Raw genomic sequence first — 18,426 nt, 5'->3', positions numbered from 1 at the left:
TTAGAAAGCTTCAAAATATAGAAAATGCTCTTCAGTAAGTAATTATATTTCTCCCGAAATATAGGCTTTTAAGAAATGGATTAGGACATTAGTTATATGTTTTTATTTTGGCAGCAAATGCACAGTCTTTAACAAAGCTCAAAATAAATTAATATTGAATTCCTGACAATAAGAAATCGTCCAAATTTCAACCTTACCTTACTCTAAATGCTGGTTTCTTTTGCATTTAAAGTCAAGCAGTGGATCTTACAGGAAAAGCAACGGCTTGAAGCCCACAGGGAAAAGGGAACACTGGAGTCAGGGGTTCAGACAGATCTCATACTTCATAGTGGTTTATCAAGTCAGATGACTGAGGAGCAAGGCAGTGCTGAAAGAGTCCAACCGTCACCATTAATGGGTGACAGGAAAAGAGTGGTGCAGGAGGAGCTACTGAAGCACCATGCATTACGCAGAGCTGAGAACCGCGTGCGCCGCAAAAGGTTACGTTACCAACTGGAGAAGATTGCACGAAAGCGCCATCTGTTGGAGGCAAAGCGAGAGCTGCAGAGGCTAGAAAATGAGCTTCTACAAGGAGGCGATGAAGCCTCATCTGCAGATCTGGGCTACCCTTCAAAGTTCAGGGGACGTCCAATGACTTTACGAAGGCATTCATTTTCTGCTGATCTGCTGTCCCGACTATACCCCCAGCACACTCCTATTTTCAGGTGAGTGTAATCATTTACTGAGAGACTCTAAAGGAAGGGTTGTGTGGAAAGAAACCTTTTGCATGTCATTGCTAATTTTTAATCATTTAGATTTATTAAAATTAAAGTAATGTTAAGAACAAATCCAAGTGTTAAGCAGAATTTTTTTTGTGTGTGAAAAGTTCTACGTTGCAAGCAAAAATAAATAGAACACTACAATTGTAAGTGAGTGAGACCCGTTGTGCATGTTTTGTAGTTTACCTGGTTTGAAGAATAAAGTAGTAAAATTATTATTATTCATGTTTAGATTACATTATTATTTAAAACGATTATTTCAATAAAACCAAGAACAATGTATTGTGTTTTTACTTTTAATTCTTTTTTCTTTTTCTCCAAACAGCCAGTTCCTCAAAAGGAATAGATCTTTTGAGTTTACAGCGTCTCTATCTGGCTCTGCTTGTTCCACTAAATGGGAATCTGATGAATGTCTCCGAGATCAAAAGATTAGAAGACGTTCCAATACAATGCCCTCAAGATATGACCAAGGATCAACAGGTTTGGCCAGTTTTTCTGACAGCATCAGAAGTCCCATAAAAGATGCAGGTTCAACTGATGCTACAAAATTTAAAACGGCCTCCTCGAGGTTGACAGTCAAGAAAAGCACAAGTGTCCAAGACAAGAATTGTCTGGATTCAAACACCAAAGCCATTAGAAAAGTATTACCAATAATAAAACAGAAAAGTTCAGTGAAGGGAACAAAGACTCTGCCTCAAGGTGGAAATAAAGGTTTGGAGACCATCCGCAAGGTTTTTTCCCACTCTGTTGGCTTTGGGATCAGAAGTGCTTTGGCAAAAGTTTTCCGCAAGCCACCTTCAGGCTCACGGGGACATAGAAATGTCAAATCTGTGAATAAAACGATAGGTCCGCTTAATGAGAAATCAAACAAAATCAAGACTGTGAAATACTTCAAGCAAAAACAGGAAAAGTGCCCTATCAAGCCAACAATGTCCTGTGAAAATTTGGAGCAACTTAACTCACTAAAACATAAGCAACAGAGACAATGGCATAGTGCAGAAGTACTAACAAGTACCAAGCAATGGGTTGCAGGGCAAAAAGAAACAGCTGGATGGGAGGATCCAAATGGATCTTCAGATTGTGATAGTATCTTCTCATTGGATTCACTGTCATCAGCTTATGCTACAGCTCTAGCTGAACAACTTCAGCAGGAGGAATGTGATTCCAGTGACGCTGAGAGTGAAGACAGTCAGATGTCTCGAGATTCTCTTGTTATGGAGAGCAGTGGGAAGCATGTGACTGCCAGACCGGTGTTGAGGTTTAAACATTTTCCAAGCCACTTAACCAGCCCTACAATACCAGCCTCAAGCAGCTCTGAGGCAATTGGCAATAAAGAGAAAGTGAGAATATCCAAAGATGTACCTGCAGAGGTTTTCTGGAGCATTAATGGCAGTCAGAAATTGAAAACAGAGAATGGCAAAGGCATGGCTAGAGAGCCTTCACACATCTCTTGTCTAGCATCTGAATCAAGACCTTGTAGTGGTGCAAGTATGAGAGAGACTGAGAATCCACATGCTCTTACCGATGCTTGGTCATCTACTGATGCAGCAGACAGTCCAAGAATAATCAGGGCTTCAGGACACTTGATTAAACAGGATCCACACACACTAATAGAGAGCAGTAGATGCCAAAGCTCTACGAGCCTGGATCTATCCGACAACATGAATGCCTCAGAAAGCCAGAGCTCACCTCGTTCTGACTCTGGAAATACAACACTGGAAGAACAAAATGACACATCCTTTGAAAATACAATGTTGTTAGAGAATGATAACAGTTTTATCCCAGTGCAAGAGATCTATTTTAATGAACTGGCTACCAATGCAGGACCATGTACAACTAAAACAGTCTGCGACATTACAGACTCTTCAAATGTGGAAGCAGACCCAAATACCCTAACCACTGAATATGAGCCACTGAATTCCACTGTGACTGAAGCATTGCTGATCAACTCTTGTTCCAAAGGTCAGATCCCAATAAATACCACTTTCTTTCCAGTTAACTCTAGTAGGGAAGATTTACATGTTAGAGAGGAGTTATCCTCATCCCCAGTGTACCCTGAGGATTGTTCTCTGAAGTCGCACTTAAACCTAACAGCAGGTTATCAGGTTTCAACATGTGACAATGCAGGAGATCCAGAAGTTAAAGCAACACAGGTTCTAAATGAATCACACAACAATGCAAGCACTGCCAATGGCAAAACAATTGAACACTGTGATGAAGAAAAGAAGTACTTCTGTACAAAGCAGTGCACTGAAATGGCTTGCACAACAGATACCAAAGATTATTCACTGACAATCGAACAATCAGACAAGCATGGCGGAGAAGTTAATAGATTTGTCAGAAATGGCGAACACTTTGGGATACAGTTGGAGAATGAGCCAATCATCGGAGCATGCAAAATGAAAGACCCTCATGCAGGCTTTGTAGGAAATATGAAGCTTCCAAAGAAAAGTTATGAATATGTTTCCGACACTGAGACAGCACTTTTAAATATAGACCAGGAACGGTCATCTACTTGTTCAACAACCAACGCAGAATCTGTAAAAAATAAATCTCTTTTGAAAAACTGGCTAACACCTGATATGGAAAACACTCATCAAGAGATAGAAGACAAAAAAATAAAAAATGCACCATTAGCAGGTGATGATCACAAGACTTTAATCAGCAAAGTTCACATTAATACTTTTAGAAGTGACAGCAGTGTATGCGATAGGGGATTGACACACACAAATTGTACTAGCCTGAAATCCTCTAGTAGTCCAGAAATAAAAAACAATATTGACATCAGTAAAGAGGATAGAAAATATGCAGGCCAGATTGTGGAAAGAAAGGCCAATAACCGTTATTTTCAGATGAGTGACTCTGCAATTAATGATAAAATATCAGAGGTGGTGAAAGAACATTTTATGATCTCTCTAAGAGAAGACTTCAGTGAAGATCAAGAGCCAAAGACAAAGACAGAAAATTCTTCTTCTGCTAAACTGGATACTTCGAAGGCCAAAACAAGCAAACATGAATTTGATATCAAAACTACTCAGGCTGGACATGGTGAGAATAATAGTTCCCAGACTTTCTCATGTATGTCAAAATCAGAGATTCATATAGACAAATCTACTGTGCACTTTGATAACGGCAATGCACAAACAGAATCAAGACAATCTTTGACTATGAAGGATAACACAGTCTTGAACTCCAGTGGCACAGAAGAGCAAATTGTAAGGAAGAAAGAGAGGAAAGTTGAGCAAGAAAGTCCAAAATGTGTATATGTCAGTGATAACATGGAATCAGTACTATACTGCACTACACAGGAACAGAGCACAGATAAACTAAAAACAAGTGAATCAGTGTTGTCATGTGTTAAAGAAACTATTATTGATGTGAATACATCAAAAGAGAGCATAATTGTCTGCACCAAACTGAGAAAGGATTATGTTGATGCTTCAAACCCTGTTCAAGGGAAAGATTGCATCAGCGAAGATGATTTAGAGGGGGGTAGAGTAACAGTATTAAAGCCACTGCTTCCCTGCATGTTTGCACAAGAGACTTTATCTCTTAAGTTGACAAATGGGTTGGAGAAAGTTCAGAAAGTAAATCAGTGCTTGCACCAGAATGCACGGGTAGTTGACAACAAAACTAAACTAAATGAAAGTACATTGATCTCTAAGGAAATGCACAGTTGTGATGATAAACCACTAACCCATGGACATTCAAGACTTTTGAATGAAACTTTGTGCTCACCAAGTGAAAACTGTCTTATGAAGGTCTCAACTCCAGTAAAGTTAAGTAAATGCCACATTCCTCAGGTGTCATTGTCCTCTGACGCAACAGTGACACATACTGTCTCAGGTATACATTCTGAATATGTAGCTGAAACATTTCAGCAAACCATGGAGGCACAAAATAATAATACATGTTCATATAACTCTTCAGTATCAAGTATGGAAGATTACCACTCAACAGTGGATGGCAGTTACCCAACTCCCGAAGCCCAGCCTTCAAGCAATCTTGCATTTTATGAATTTGGTCCAGGATATCTTGGAAAACATAATGGTTGTGTCAGCCAAGATAAAACTTGCACTAAACATTCCTTGGAAACTGCTACTATCAGTAGTAATTGTGATAAAGACAAAGAAAGAACTGTGGAGCACACACTCAAAGGTTACTCTGAAGATTTAAGAAAAGACAGCAGAATTTCAGATTTAGGCCAGGCACCACAAAGAACACAAATGCACAATTTGCTTAAAATCTGTGATACTGGAAAAACAAACAAGGATCAATCAATCTACACAAGTAATCAAATGGAAATGGTGGTTACATCTCAGTATAATGATGGCAGCATCAAAGGAATACAAGGTTGTGATAACCAACAACCGAAAAATCAAGAGCCAAATATGCCTAAAAATTACCAGTCAACTCAAAAAAGAGAGCCTGGTAAATCTGTTGGGGTATATCACGATGCAAAACAAACTCATTGCAATCAAAATACAAAGGAATATTCTAATAACACATGTAAATCTACAGATAGAGCAGAACATGTCACAGCAGCGAATGTTACAAAACATTTTGTTGGCAATGGTAATGATGACAGACGGAAAGGGAAACAAAAGCGATACAGAAAGGCCCACTTTATAGCACCTCCAAGTTCATCCACTGATTCTGCACCCGATTTATCTTTGGATGAAAGTACCACATCTAAATGTCATGTGTCTCGTACCAACCTTCTTCCTACCAGTCAAAATGCTCTTGGCAAATTCAAAAGTTCTCCACTTGATGAACAAAGCATTCTTTTATCTTCAGCAATTAGTCCAAGATCATCAGAAGCACCGTCAGGACAGAGGAACACCCAGCAGCCTAGAGAGATACTTCCTATACGCAACGAAGCTGGGATTGAGACAGTTGCGTGTCAAAAAGATCACGGTTCTACCGAAGAAATGACAAAGATAGAAATGAGGGAATCAAAGGGTAATAAAGACATTACTTTAAGGAAGAATGCTTCTTCTGAAGATATTTCAGTTTGTGTGGATGCCCTTGCTCAGCCATTCGAGGAGACTTTCCCACATACAAGAGATTCTGCAATGCATTTTGCTTCAAGTGATATTAACCCATTTATTCATTCGAGAACTACTGTGGCGGTTAACACAGCAGTCCACAAAAAACAGACCTTTGGAAGTGTTGCCAATTTAACCTACAAACACTCTCCACTCAGTAGTTCCAACAAGAATATGAAGAGGTGCTGTAGTGTAGACAATGGCCTAAATATTCAGGACTCCCCTTTCAGTTCCCATTTGAGCGCTTATGTAAATCATAAAGGCCTCTCTAGCACACTGAGTAGTAATGAATATTCTAGAGATCAAACTTCTTCTGAACCTCTGCTGAAGGCAGCTTCTTATTGCTCTAGCAGTTCAAATACACAGACCCCAAAAGCTTTGAAATGTGACTCTTACAATTGTGCCTCAAAAGAGTTACGCCACAGTTCAGGTCAAGTTGACGAAATAGTGTTGGTCTACTCCTCTGAGTATGAATCTCAGGAACATCCTAGTCCAAGCAGGTGTAATCAAGGCACACAAACCACTGAGGTTAATAAGGACCTTAAAAAGAAGAGCCGGCACAGAAGAAGCAGCACCCAGGCACCAGTGTCCAAACCAGGGAATGGTGCCCCAACCACATGGACAAGTCTGCAGAACATGTCTGAACATCTCTCTGACCTAATACACAACACCTCTGATCTTCTGGGGAACATACAGTGTATGCGAACAGGGGAAAAGCCACCAAAATATGACTGTTTCCAGGTTTCATCTGGCAGTAACTACAAGAGGGACTGTTGTACACAAACTTCACTGGACATTGGGGTCCAGACAGAGAACTCTCCAAGGTCAGCAAATGCTACAGCCCATGAAGTAAATGTTATTGTTAAAGTCATTGGCTCAGATCTTTGTAATGTGTCACAGCTCGAAGGTGATGCCAAGATTTTGAAGAATAAATGTGAAAGTGAACAGGCCTATGAAAGGATTAAAAGCCTGCCTGATTTACGTCCCAAAAGTTCAAAGGTGACTGAGAGTCAAACTTTTCTGATTCCTCCCCAAAAGGTTCTTTCATTAGAGACTCTTGTGCCAAATCAGGATGCTCCCACTGAAGGAAATACAGTAGATAATTCCTGTAAGAAGTCTTCGTCCAGCTACCTTGGAGCGAAACGCTCACATATGAAGCAAGAAGAGAAGCAGACTTGTCACAGAAATGTAGACCTAAGGAATTGCTTTAATAAACAAATTATGCTTATGGATCGTGCATGCTCCCCTATTCTTACAGTAAAGGCTGCAAGATACACACAGCAAAGACAAGTAAAAACAACCCATGCTTCAACAAACCAGAAAACCGAGGGACAAGAGAATCAGTACTCAAATGTATACAACATGCCATTGAAAGGTCATAAAATGTCCAACCATGAGAATAAGGTACTAGATCAGCAGAACCTTTGTATCCTTCACAATAAACATGCAAGAACAGCATCTACATCAGCGTCATCTGTGACCAATGAAAACCTTAGAGACCATAGTTGTCCAAATTTAGCTGAGTCGGATGACTTCTCAGATAGCATATGTCCCCACAGCAAATGCATGAAAAATAAGAGGAATGAATATTCTTATGAAGTTGAAGACAGGGTAATAAGTAAACCCAACCATTCCCCATCTCAGCCACAAAGAATGTCCCTTTCCCCTCCAAGCAGTAACTCTGGTGTCCAACTAGCATCCTCCTCAGATAACGTCAGACAATCTAAAATTGAAAACATAGAAAAACCTCATTGTTTAACTGTGAACAGTCATTTGAGCCACAAATCTTCCGAGTATATAATAAAGAGTTGGGATCATTCAAAACAAAGTACTGTGCAACAGCAGGAAGATGATGTGATGTCTCTGGTGCCAAGCGAGTGCAACACCGATATTCTGGTCAGCATCAATCCACTGGCAGAATCCACCACACTCAGGGAACATCAGTGGATCCCTGATGATCTGCCGATGCACAACAAATTTACTAACTGGTCTGGCATTAAACAGCAACCAACATCAACATTTAGTAAAATTCACCAACCAACTGGACAGCAGTTCACAAAGCTCAGGCCCAGTTACTGGCAAGAGCCCTCAGACAAAACAGACAGGAGGGCACAAGAAATTGAGAAGCTGAGGAAAGAACGTGAGCAGGTTTTAGCCTCTGTACATATGGATCTGAGCCCTCATCAGCTGACTGTTGAACTCACAGAGGCCAAGCTGCATTATGGCCAAGGGGAAACAGACACTCTGCTTAAGATTCTCAAGTCTGGTTCTAAGAAGGCGTCTTTAGACTGTGACAAACAGGAGCTCCTTAACAGGTCTGTATAACCTGTGATTACATATTATTTGAAGTATGTTCAATAAGTTTGTACAATATTTAAAGTGGTCATGAACTGCCTTTTGTTTTTTTATTTTGGACTGCTCTCTGAGGTCAACTTATAAAAGATTTTTACATCTAAAAAACATAATTTCGAAGTAATAGGTTATTTTCTGTCCTTTAGTGACCACGTAATAATAATGGTTGCTCACACTTGTGTAGTGCGACATGATTGTCAGATTCAAAATAGTAGGCATAGCTTTGTCACTATTACATCATAAAGTGGCACATTCAACAACCTGTCATTTTGGCGGATTTGCTTCAATATAAGCTGTTTTTATACTAATGAGAAAGTTTTGAGTTCTGAAACTTGAAAAATAATGTTTAGTAACACAATGACCTCTTACATGTCAAAAGATCAAAGGAATTTTGATTTCTCAGTTTGTGACCCCTTTAACGTTTTTTCCCCCTTTGGAAATACTTTTAGGGTGCACCCTAGCACTTTGATTTGTACCCAGGTTTTTTTGTCATCAGAATTTGGTGTGTTTGGATGATGTGAATGGCTCCAGCAGAAATGTATGTTCTTTTCAAACATTAGCAATATATTTGACCATATAGACACAAGCAAATTTCTGTGTTGACGTATGGGAAACCAAATCACATGTTCTAAAAGATGTAGTACAATACTGAGAGGAGCAACACTATGTATTTTGCTGCTGTCTCTTACATGGTCATTAACAAGCAATATATACTGTAGTTAAGACCTCCAAAAATATAGTGTATACACAATGCACCAAACTGGGGCCAGGGTATGGGAACATTACAACAATGGTTCAAGGCAAGCAATTGGACCAAGTGTGAAAGCACCCTTAGTTTTCAGAGTTTGTGTTAAATCGAATTCTATTCTGTCATCAGGCACAGGAAGAGCATTGAAAGTTTGAGAAAAGACAGAGAAGCCCGTCTCCAGATTTGCCGTCGGGCTCGAAGCCTCAGTCCCAGTAAGCGACGGATCCCTATAAATGATGAGGAGCAATCTCAAAGAGTTTCCGACCTGCCAAGCAGACAAAGGGAATATATACAGCAGATCAGACAAGACGTTGTCGAAACCAGCAGGTGATTTGGAATTTCAAAAGTTACATTTTGATGTAATATTGTAGAATTCTACATACAAAACCAGATGCCCTTCCACAGAGTACCTGATTCAGCAAGAAGGGAGGGTCAATGTCCATCTGACATTGAGCTTCTATTGCGTGACTACAGTCGAGCGCGTGAGGAGGCAAGAGCAGAGATTGCACGTGCACGAGACCGACTCCGTGAGAGGACCGAACAGGAGAAGAGACGACTACAGCAGCAAGCTCTCTCACTGGCAGTGAAGGTCAGTGACACTTGATCATTTTTAAAACTTCAAAGAATCAAAAAATATCAACCTTTGCTGTTTTGAAATAGTTTTGCATAATTTCTTGCCCTATTTCCTTGTTGCTTATGCAGGATGACCTACGGTTTCGCACACGCATTAGTAACAGTACTTTATGTAGTGGTTCGAACCTGAGTCTTTCCTCGGGGCCCACTTCAGGGTACAACAGCAGCAATGCTGCTTTATTTAAAGATATTAACTCACCATTAATACAGGTAAGGAACCACACTAAAAAGTTGAATGTGCTTCCATAATATTTTAATTTAAAATGCTGTTATTCAAGCTCTTCTCCTCATTCCTTAGGTAAATGGAGTCTCAGAATTCAAAGTAAGGACTCGACCTCCTATGATTCCGTTGCAGACTTCAAAAGCTCAGCGTAGATGGCTGTCAGTCCAGGGTGAGCAATAACCCATAAACGATTGAAAACCCAATGGTTTTGAATCCACTTAATCCCAGGTACTGCACGGGACCCAGTGTTTATGGTAGCCCGTGAAAGGAACAGTGGCATGCTCCTTCCCTCCGTAGTGCTAGGGTCTTCTCCTTGGGCAAGAGAGAACAACCCTTTAGCCCCCTTACTAGGGTTACAGTTATTTTTAATTATAATTATATGCTTATATTCTTGTGTCAATCTATTCCATTATCACACTGAAAGAATTTGAAAGTAAACAGATCCTTAATATCCCAAATGGGACAACTCGTTTGCCATGAGTTGCGACCCGTGTCGATTGTGGAAGAGATCCTGGTCCCTGAGAAATGTGGTTTACTGAGGTTTCCATTATTTCAACATGGTACTTTGGCTCCTACTTCACCTAGACGGGAGGTTGGAATGGCTCGATCCAATCAATCGGCTGGTCAAGGCATGCCCTGGGAAATGCTTTTCGTCATATATATTCCCAGAAGGCATTGGCTTAGGTTCAGTTAAGTGATTTGAGCAAATTATAGCTTACTTTGCTTGAGTATACCATTTTTATATCCCTGATGCATAATCTGCTGGAGATCCGCGGTGCTGTGCATCCCTTTTATTGGGGCTCTGAGGTGGGTGGGGAGTAGAAATGATGAAATGTAAACATTTAAATATGTCTACAAAACACAACTCAAAAAATTTTTTTAAGGAACTAGACACGGATAACAGTGCAGCAAACAGAAGTTTTCCTCTATCGAGTAATGATGATTGGCCAAAGTTTATTACTATTGAATCTATCTCTTCAGATCTCCCAAACACCAAGCTTTCCCCTTTTGCCATACAATAGGGTATTGCAAGAATAGCAGGAACTGTTAAAGAAGTGAAAAAATAAAGTTCGGGACAAATTCTTGTTGAATGCTGTAAAAAGGAAAATGCTGAAAACCTGTTACATGCTAATATGCTGGCAGGAGTTCAGATAAAGACGTCCCCTCACCCAACTTTTAACTATAGTAAAGGGATAATTCGTACTAGAGAACTGGATGATGTAGATGAAGAAATAACAAATGAGCTTAAAACTCAAGGTTTAAGAAGAAGCAAAAACACAAAGATGGAAAAACAAAAAAGCAAACTGGTATCAATTTCAAGCTCTATGTTATGAGAGATTTTCACATTTTGTGGAGGGCAGCCCAGATGCCTTGGAAACTTTTACAGATACGCTAATGTCTATTGCAAATGATTCAGCCCCAAAAACATCAATAAAAAAAAATCTAAACAACTCCCATGGTTTGATGATAAATGTAAAGAAGTTATTAAAGAAAGGAAAAAAGCAGGAAGATATTTCTACAAACACCCATCAACTGAAAATCGTATTAAACTCAAGATTGCTAGAGCAAAAGCAAGAAGAACTATCAATGAAGTTGAGAATACGGAAAATGAAGGGTGAAACCATTGGTTCGCAAATACAACTCATCAAGCAACATGATTTACTCTTGGCTTCAAAACAAGATATTGCAAATATTCTAGCAAGAACTTCTAAAAAGATTTTACCTCACCTCTTTCTGAAGAAGCTTCTGGGAACTTTTAACTTTATTTGGATCTCAGGAAATATCCCATCATCTTGGCTTGAAGCTGAAATTATTCTTATCCCAAAATGACGAAAAAACCATAGTGCTCCTATAAATTATCGACATATAGCTTTAACCAGTTGTTTATGTAAAGCTATGGAGAGGGTGGTAAATAATCATCTAGTCTGGTTCCTGGAATCCAAACAACTTATAAGTAAGGCCCAATGTGGTTTTAGGAAAGGTCGAAGCACAACAGATCACCTTGTCAGTCTTGAAAAATATATCCGTGATGCGTTTATTAAGAAAGAACATGCTGTATCAGTTTTTTTTTTTTTACTTGGAAAAAGCCTAGGATACCACTTGGGAGGATGGAATCTTAAAGGATCTGTATCGACAACATTTTAGAGGTAGTCTGCCATTTTATATTGGAAGATTTCTTCCGAATAGGATTTTTGGCATCAAGGTAGGACAATACTGTGTCCGACCTGCATAAACAAGAACTTGGAGTACCTCAAGGAAGTATTTTATCAGTAACTCTTTTTAGTATTAAAATTGACTGTATTGCTCAGGTTATTGGTTCTAATGTTCTTTGTAGTTTATATGTAGATGACATCTGCGTTTGTTATAGAAGCAAGCATATAAACACTATTGAACGAAAAATCCAACTAAAAATAAATAAAATGCTCTCATGGTCAATACCAGGGATAGGCAACTTCGGTCCTGGAGGGCCACTGTCCTGCAGAGTTTAGCTCCAACCCTAATTAAACACCTGAACAAGGCAATCAGTGTTTTTGGGATGACTAGATAGATACAGGCAGGTGAGTTTTTATGAGGGCTGAAGCTAAACTCTGCAGGAGAGTGGCCCTCCAGGACCGGAGTTGCCTATCCCTTGGTCTATACGGAATGGCTCTAAATTTTCACAAACAAAAAAAACTGTCTGTATGCATTTTTGTCAACTTCGTTCATTGCACAATGAACCAGAATTATTTTTGGATATACCTAAATTCCTTGGCATAATCTTCGACAATAAGCTGTCCTTTATTCCACATATTAAAGGCTTAAAAAGAAGTGTTCTAAAGACATGAACATCGTAAAGGTTTTGTTTAAAACTAAATGGGAAGCAGATATGACATCATTTATGAACTTATATAGAACTCTTTGATTTGATCGAAGTTGGACTATGGTATTATTGTTTATGGATCTGCCAGGAAATCATATATACAATCCTTGGATCATCAAGGCATACAACATTCAATAATGTATGAAAGAAAACCAAATCATATTCGTCCATTTGGTCTACATATTAAACCTCATCTGGAAAATCTCAAAGTAGATTTAAACATCTTAGAACAAACCCACTTTTGCAAAATTCCACCTTGGGATATAAAAAAACCCCCTTTATTTTGTTGGATTTATCAAAGAATCAAAAATCAGAAACACATCGAAATGATTATCAGCTACAATTTTTAAAAATAAGAGCTATTTATCCCCAGTATACTCTAATATACACAGATGGCTCCAAATCTGAAAACCAGGTAGCGGCAGTTTTTGCAACAAATGAAGTACATCAAGGTATACAGCACGTATTCCAGATCAAAGTTCAATCTTCACAGCAGGACTAAATGCTTTATTGTTTGCATTAAAATGTATTGAAACATCTTCAAAGAAGAAATTCTTAATAATGACAGGCTCAAAATCATGCCTGGATTCAATGGAAAGTATGAAAACTGATCATCCAACAGTAGTCAAGATCTTCGTTAAATTATTAATGCTCAAATCAAACACTGGGTACCTGGACACTCAGGAATTGCTGGCAATGAGAAAGCAGACAATGCAGAAAAAGAAGCACTATCCACAGAATTAGTAAAGTGTTCTATACCTTTTACAGACTTAAAACAAACGATAAATGAATACATCAGAAATAAATGGCAATCAGAATGGGATCAATGTCTAAATAAGTTGCATGAGATAAATCCTGATGTGAGGAAAAAACATAATCTCTGTTTTGAGAATCGTTGGAATCAAGTCATCTATACAGGATGCAGAATAGGACAAAAATTACACACACATCCTCCAAAGTGTTCATCTTGTCAGAATTCATTGTCCATTAAACATATCCTTCTAGATTGTAATTACATCTTCCCCTGTAAGAAATCTTTTTTATTCTGTTGATACCTTTGGAAAAGTTTTGAATCAAGTGAATCCGAACATGGTTCTAAGATTTCTAGAGGAAAAACATTTTAAACATCTTTTCTAGTCTTCCTATGATTGATTGCACTTTATTCTCGTCATGAATATAGCCTTAGAAGCTGGTATGGTGTCTAAAAGAAAAGAAAGAAAGAAAGAATCCACTTAATCAGATCTCCTATTCTCTCTAGATGTCAGCCTGGAGACATCTGTAACTGGATACGAGTCCTCCTCCACTCCATCATCTCCTCCATGTGCTCGACAGCGCACTCTCTCCTTTGGCTCTCCTTCATCTATATCAACTTCATATCAGGATATCGCAGACTGTACTCTTGCCAGTGCTATTTCTGAAGTATGCTATTTTCACGCTTCAAAATATTCCAGAGCATATCGATATCAAATGCTTCATGGACTTGCTTGTTTGTTTTAGGTATATTTGGCCTCTGGTGGTGATGCGAGGAATCTGCTGGCTGGGAAGGCAGCTGCTGGTTGGAGGTACACTCATTTGCATATTTGGCATGTATAAACCTCTTAGATGTATTCCGTCCTTACGTTCCATTTCTTACCAGGCAACAAGGTGTGGAGAGAGGCGTTCAAGTCTTTCACAAGGCTACTTCCAGACCCTCAGCTCATGGGTTTCTTGGAGCAGTTGAGCTGGAGAGACCTTTGGCCAGTCTGTGGTCTATAGTTCGAGATCACTCAAAGACTCACCTGTATCACGAGTCTATTAAATCTGCCTGGACACGACCATTGGACCAAAGCACACAACTAGGTAAGGCTTAGTGCACAATATATGGTTTTGACCAATTTTAAGAGTCTTTGATCATCTAGTGTGACATGTTTACTGATGGGCAATCAATGGTCTTTGCTATGCTACAATGTGAGCGCTTCTAAGGCTTGCATGCACTGAAGAATCAGTATGTGGTTTCTGCAAGTCTGAATTTCCATAAATGAAGACCTAAGCAGATCATAAATCAGAGGAGAAAGTCATAAAGTGATAGTTCACCCAATAATGAAAATTTTAGTTAATTACTCACCCTCATCTCATTACAATCCTGTAAGACCTTTGTTCATCTTTAGGACACAAATTAAGATATTCTTGATGAAATCCAAGAGCTTTCTGACCTGCTACCACATTTAAGTCCCAGAACGGTTTAAATATCATTAAAATAGTGCATGTGACATCAGTGGTTCACCCTTCATTTTACAAAGCTACGAGAATGTTTTGAGTGCAAAGAAAACAAAAATAATGACTTTATTCAACAATTCTACTCTGCTTTAATGTCTGCCGCCATTCATGAGAGTACCATGACAAATGCAAGTAGGGAAGATCTTTTGAGCACTTTACATGTCGTGCAGTTTTCCTCGTCTCTTTATGTGAAATCATTGTTATCTTAAAGGATTCAAAAACTTGAGTAAATAGCAGGCTTAATACATAAGATATAATGATTATAACTTACCTTCAGATTCAGGCTAAAACAAAATGTATTGTATTGTATTGTATTGCTGAGTCTTGTCTTTTTCTTCAATCAGTCTATCTTTTGACGGATGTATCCAACTGCCAGCTTAAACAGCCGCGGGACTTCTGCTGCCTCAGTACAGAATCCAAACAGGTGTTCTTTACGGTCTATTCTATGATTAGCTTTATCCAAAACTACCTTCATTCATTTTGATCTGACCTCTTTTCGTTAGGATGATATGTGGGTGCTGGCCATGCAGTCTGTATTTGAGGAGACACTGCCTCGTCCCAGTGTGGATACTGTGCGTGGTGAGATTCTACCAAGCGCTTGGATACTTCAACCCAGCCAGCGTAACGGTCGAGAGCTCGTCACTGTCATCTACTTGTTACAAGTAAGATAGCTTGCTCTTGTATTCTTTCCTTCACCGTGTATCAGTTTATTAAATTAGCATTTGCTCATTGTTTCCTGTGTGTCCCTCAATAGGTAGATTTGGGGAGCCCGTCCTTGGCTCCTAGACTGCTGAATACAGTGTCTAGGAAGCAAGCAGCTGTCATAGCAGACCTCGATTCTTTCTTTTCTTTATGACCAATCAGGTTACACATGTAGCAACAAGCACTTACACTAAAGCCCTGAAGGTTTTTGCTAAGATTTGCACCTCATGTTCTTGCTCTTTACTTGATTCTTTTTCACATAGCACTGATGGAATGATTATATTGTGTAACACATTATCTTGCCTTATTTTATTTTGTCTTTATTGTTGTTATTAAGTAACTGTGCCCCCATGTACCAAAGTATTAATTATTGTAAAAAGATTGTAATACTTTGATTGATCAAAGTAAAATCCCAAAGCAATTTTTTCATGCATGTATATAGTTACTGCTTGATTATCATTTGATATAGACCAAACCAGGGATAGTTTTGTGGAGTTTAGCTCTAACCCTAATCAAACACACCTGAACAAGCTAATCAGGTTCTTCAGGATTACTAAGGCTACAGGCAAGTGAGGCTTTTTTTCAGGGTAGGAGCTAAACTCTGCAGGACAGCGGCACTCCGACGTTGCCTAACCCTGGACTAAACTATGCATAGCTCTGTTATTTGTAAGGAAGGATATTCATGTTAAAACAATCAACTGCATTACAGTATTCTTTTAATGTATACCATTGTCTTAAGCTACTATCAGAAATAACTAGTATGTAAAACTTGAACTTGACAGCTGTAGAGACTTTTTTTTACTTTACTCTGTAAAATTCAGTATAGTGTCTTTCATAACTATGTCCGGTTCCTTTCTTTTCTTTAATGGGTTGTTTGCTGGCAGTATATATATACATAATTTTTTTATTATTATTATTATTTTTTTTTTTTTGCAAATTTTTGTGCAATTTCTGTGTAACTGCTTACACGATTTATGACAAGTTCTATATTGGCAGAAATGGGATAGATGATAGATTGTCATAAAACTGTTATTGACTGCAGTGCTATTGTTGATATTGGTACATTCAGTATCAATATTTAAAATGTTCTTTTAAATTTCTGTGAGGAAATGCAAACAATTTAAATGTAAAAAAGAACTGTAACACTTTCTGTGGTGTATAGATAATACACATATTTGGATTTGCATTAAAGCCATTACATTTTAACTTGGTGATCATGAGGGCTTTTGCTCAAGCACTGTAGAATGATACAAGACCAGTGGTTTTATTTGTAACTCCATTGTAACTAATGAAGGATATCTTTTTTATTATTATATCACATTGTTTTAATAAACTGTAAATGTCTTCTATAATATGTAATCTATTATGCAAATGTACAATTATTCATCATTTGTTATGTTTTAAAATATTCTCTTCATTTTTGCAGTTTTTTTATGTTTCTGTGGAAGAGCTTCCAAAATCTTAATGACGCTTAATTTATGAACCAGAACATATTTTTATTAAATACATTTGCCATTTTTCATGTTTCTTGTTTTCAGTCTTTATTTTATTAGTTTTTCTCAATGCAAGGCCATGACCAAATGGGGGACCAAATTAATTTGTAATGGAAAGTGTCTAGCATACATTTTTAAATGACTTTATGCAAATAACATCTGAATTGAAATATAATATGTTTTGCATATAAAATATTAAGCACGTTCTATATCAACAGAGTTTGTGGCTCCAAGGTGAGTGACAGTAATTCTCCTTTACGTACATTTATATTTTATTCTTTTCTATATTAGTTTATAGTTTGTTTATCTGTAATACTGTATGTTAAGTATTTTTAATTTGGGAATCCCATTAACAAATGGATTTGAAGACTGGCCTCAACAGGATATTTGCTGGTATGAAATCACTAAACTACATTTATAAGTAGAAGTAAGTAAAGTTGTTCAGATCTGACTGGATTTTTAATCTGAAGTACTTGACCGTGAACAGTAGCGTGAATACCGTGGTTACTTGAAGCAGCAGTAGGCCAAAAGATGATGTTTTCTCTGGCCATTAGTGCTGCGATGATAACCTCTGGTGGTGATCTGATGTAACTATTAAAACATAAATCCTATCCAAACATCCTTTCCCTCACTGTCCTGTCTATCTCTACTTCTTATAAAAAAAAAATAAGACCAATAACACTGAATAAGGCCCAAAAAAAGGATTAATAAAATCTAAAAACAGAAAATACCAAAAGACATGAATCTGACACAATCTATCCAAATGTATTTATTCATCAATGTAATTTGTATAGTAGCCTATAATGTATTCGTAGTCATTACGTAATGTGTTAATACTTAAGAGAAGATGGTTGTTTGTAGTATTGTTAATTCCCAAGTAGTTGAAGTACGATGACAGACTTTGATGTTGGCTTTTACAGAGCTAGAGGTTTAAATGTTTTATTGTCAGAAAAAAAATGAAATTTAGATCACTTCAGACCCTATGTGACGTCATTACACTTACAAGGAACCATCAGTTTACCATCAGTTTAGTAAAATATATATCAGATGGAAAAATTTAGCAAATGTTCTAACACACTTTAGCATGTTGCTAGCATTTAAGTTTAACACGTTGCTATGTCCTAAGCAAGGCTTTGCATGGTTTCCTGAAAGCCTTTTAAGTGAATTCAAGAAAAAGATTCTCAAAACTTGAATAAGGGAAAACTTCTAGTGTGGTTGTGATTTATTAAAATGACACATTCCTTACTTGAAATAAAAGTATTGTTTACAGATAGAATTCTTGTTTATATATATATATATATATATATATATATATATATATATGATCAAGAGGCCTACATGTGTGACAACATC

The 18,426-nt window shown here is 38.0% G+C and overlaps 1 protein-coding gene across 1 annotated transcript in view; it reads left to right on the top strand.

The window, feature by feature from the left end:
- The window catches only part of stard9 (StAR-related lipid transfer (START) domain containing 9), a 46,649-nt gene extending 29,557 nt beyond the window's left edge, over positions 1-17,092 (top strand). The window contains exons 21-32 of the mRNA XM_052580693.1: positions 233-704; positions 1,084-8,121; positions 9,036-9,233; positions 9,312-9,495; positions 9,609-9,749; positions 9,838-9,931; positions 13,881-14,041; positions 14,120-14,184; positions 14,259-14,461; positions 15,223-15,302; positions 15,382-15,540; positions 15,633-17,092. Coding sequence (XP_052436653.1) covers positions 233-704; positions 1,084-8,121; positions 9,036-9,233; positions 9,312-9,495; positions 9,609-9,749; positions 9,838-9,931; positions 13,881-14,041; positions 14,120-14,184; positions 14,259-14,461; positions 15,223-15,302; positions 15,382-15,540; positions 15,633-15,734 — 8,897 coding nt within the window. The 3' untranslated portion in view covers positions 15,735-17,092. The remainder of the gene's footprint in view (positions 1-232; positions 705-1,083; positions 8,122-9,035; positions 9,234-9,311; positions 9,496-9,608; positions 9,750-9,837; positions 9,932-13,880; positions 14,042-14,119; positions 14,185-14,258; positions 14,462-15,222; positions 15,303-15,381; positions 15,541-15,632) is intronic.
- The last annotated feature ends 1,334 nt before the right edge of the window (positions 17,093-18,426 follow it).

The sequence above is a fragment of the Carassius gibelio genome, chromosome B17 (assembly GCF_023724105.1).
Source record: "Carassius gibelio isolate Cgi1373 ecotype wild population from Czech Republic chromosome B17, carGib1.2-hapl.c, whole genome shotgun sequence".
NCBI classification, from domain to species: Eukaryota; Metazoa; Chordata; class Actinopteri; order Cypriniformes; family Cyprinidae; genus Carassius; species Carassius gibelio.
The sequence above is the reverse complement of the archived record's forward strand: the minus strand, read 5'-3'. Positions and strand labels throughout refer to the sequence as shown.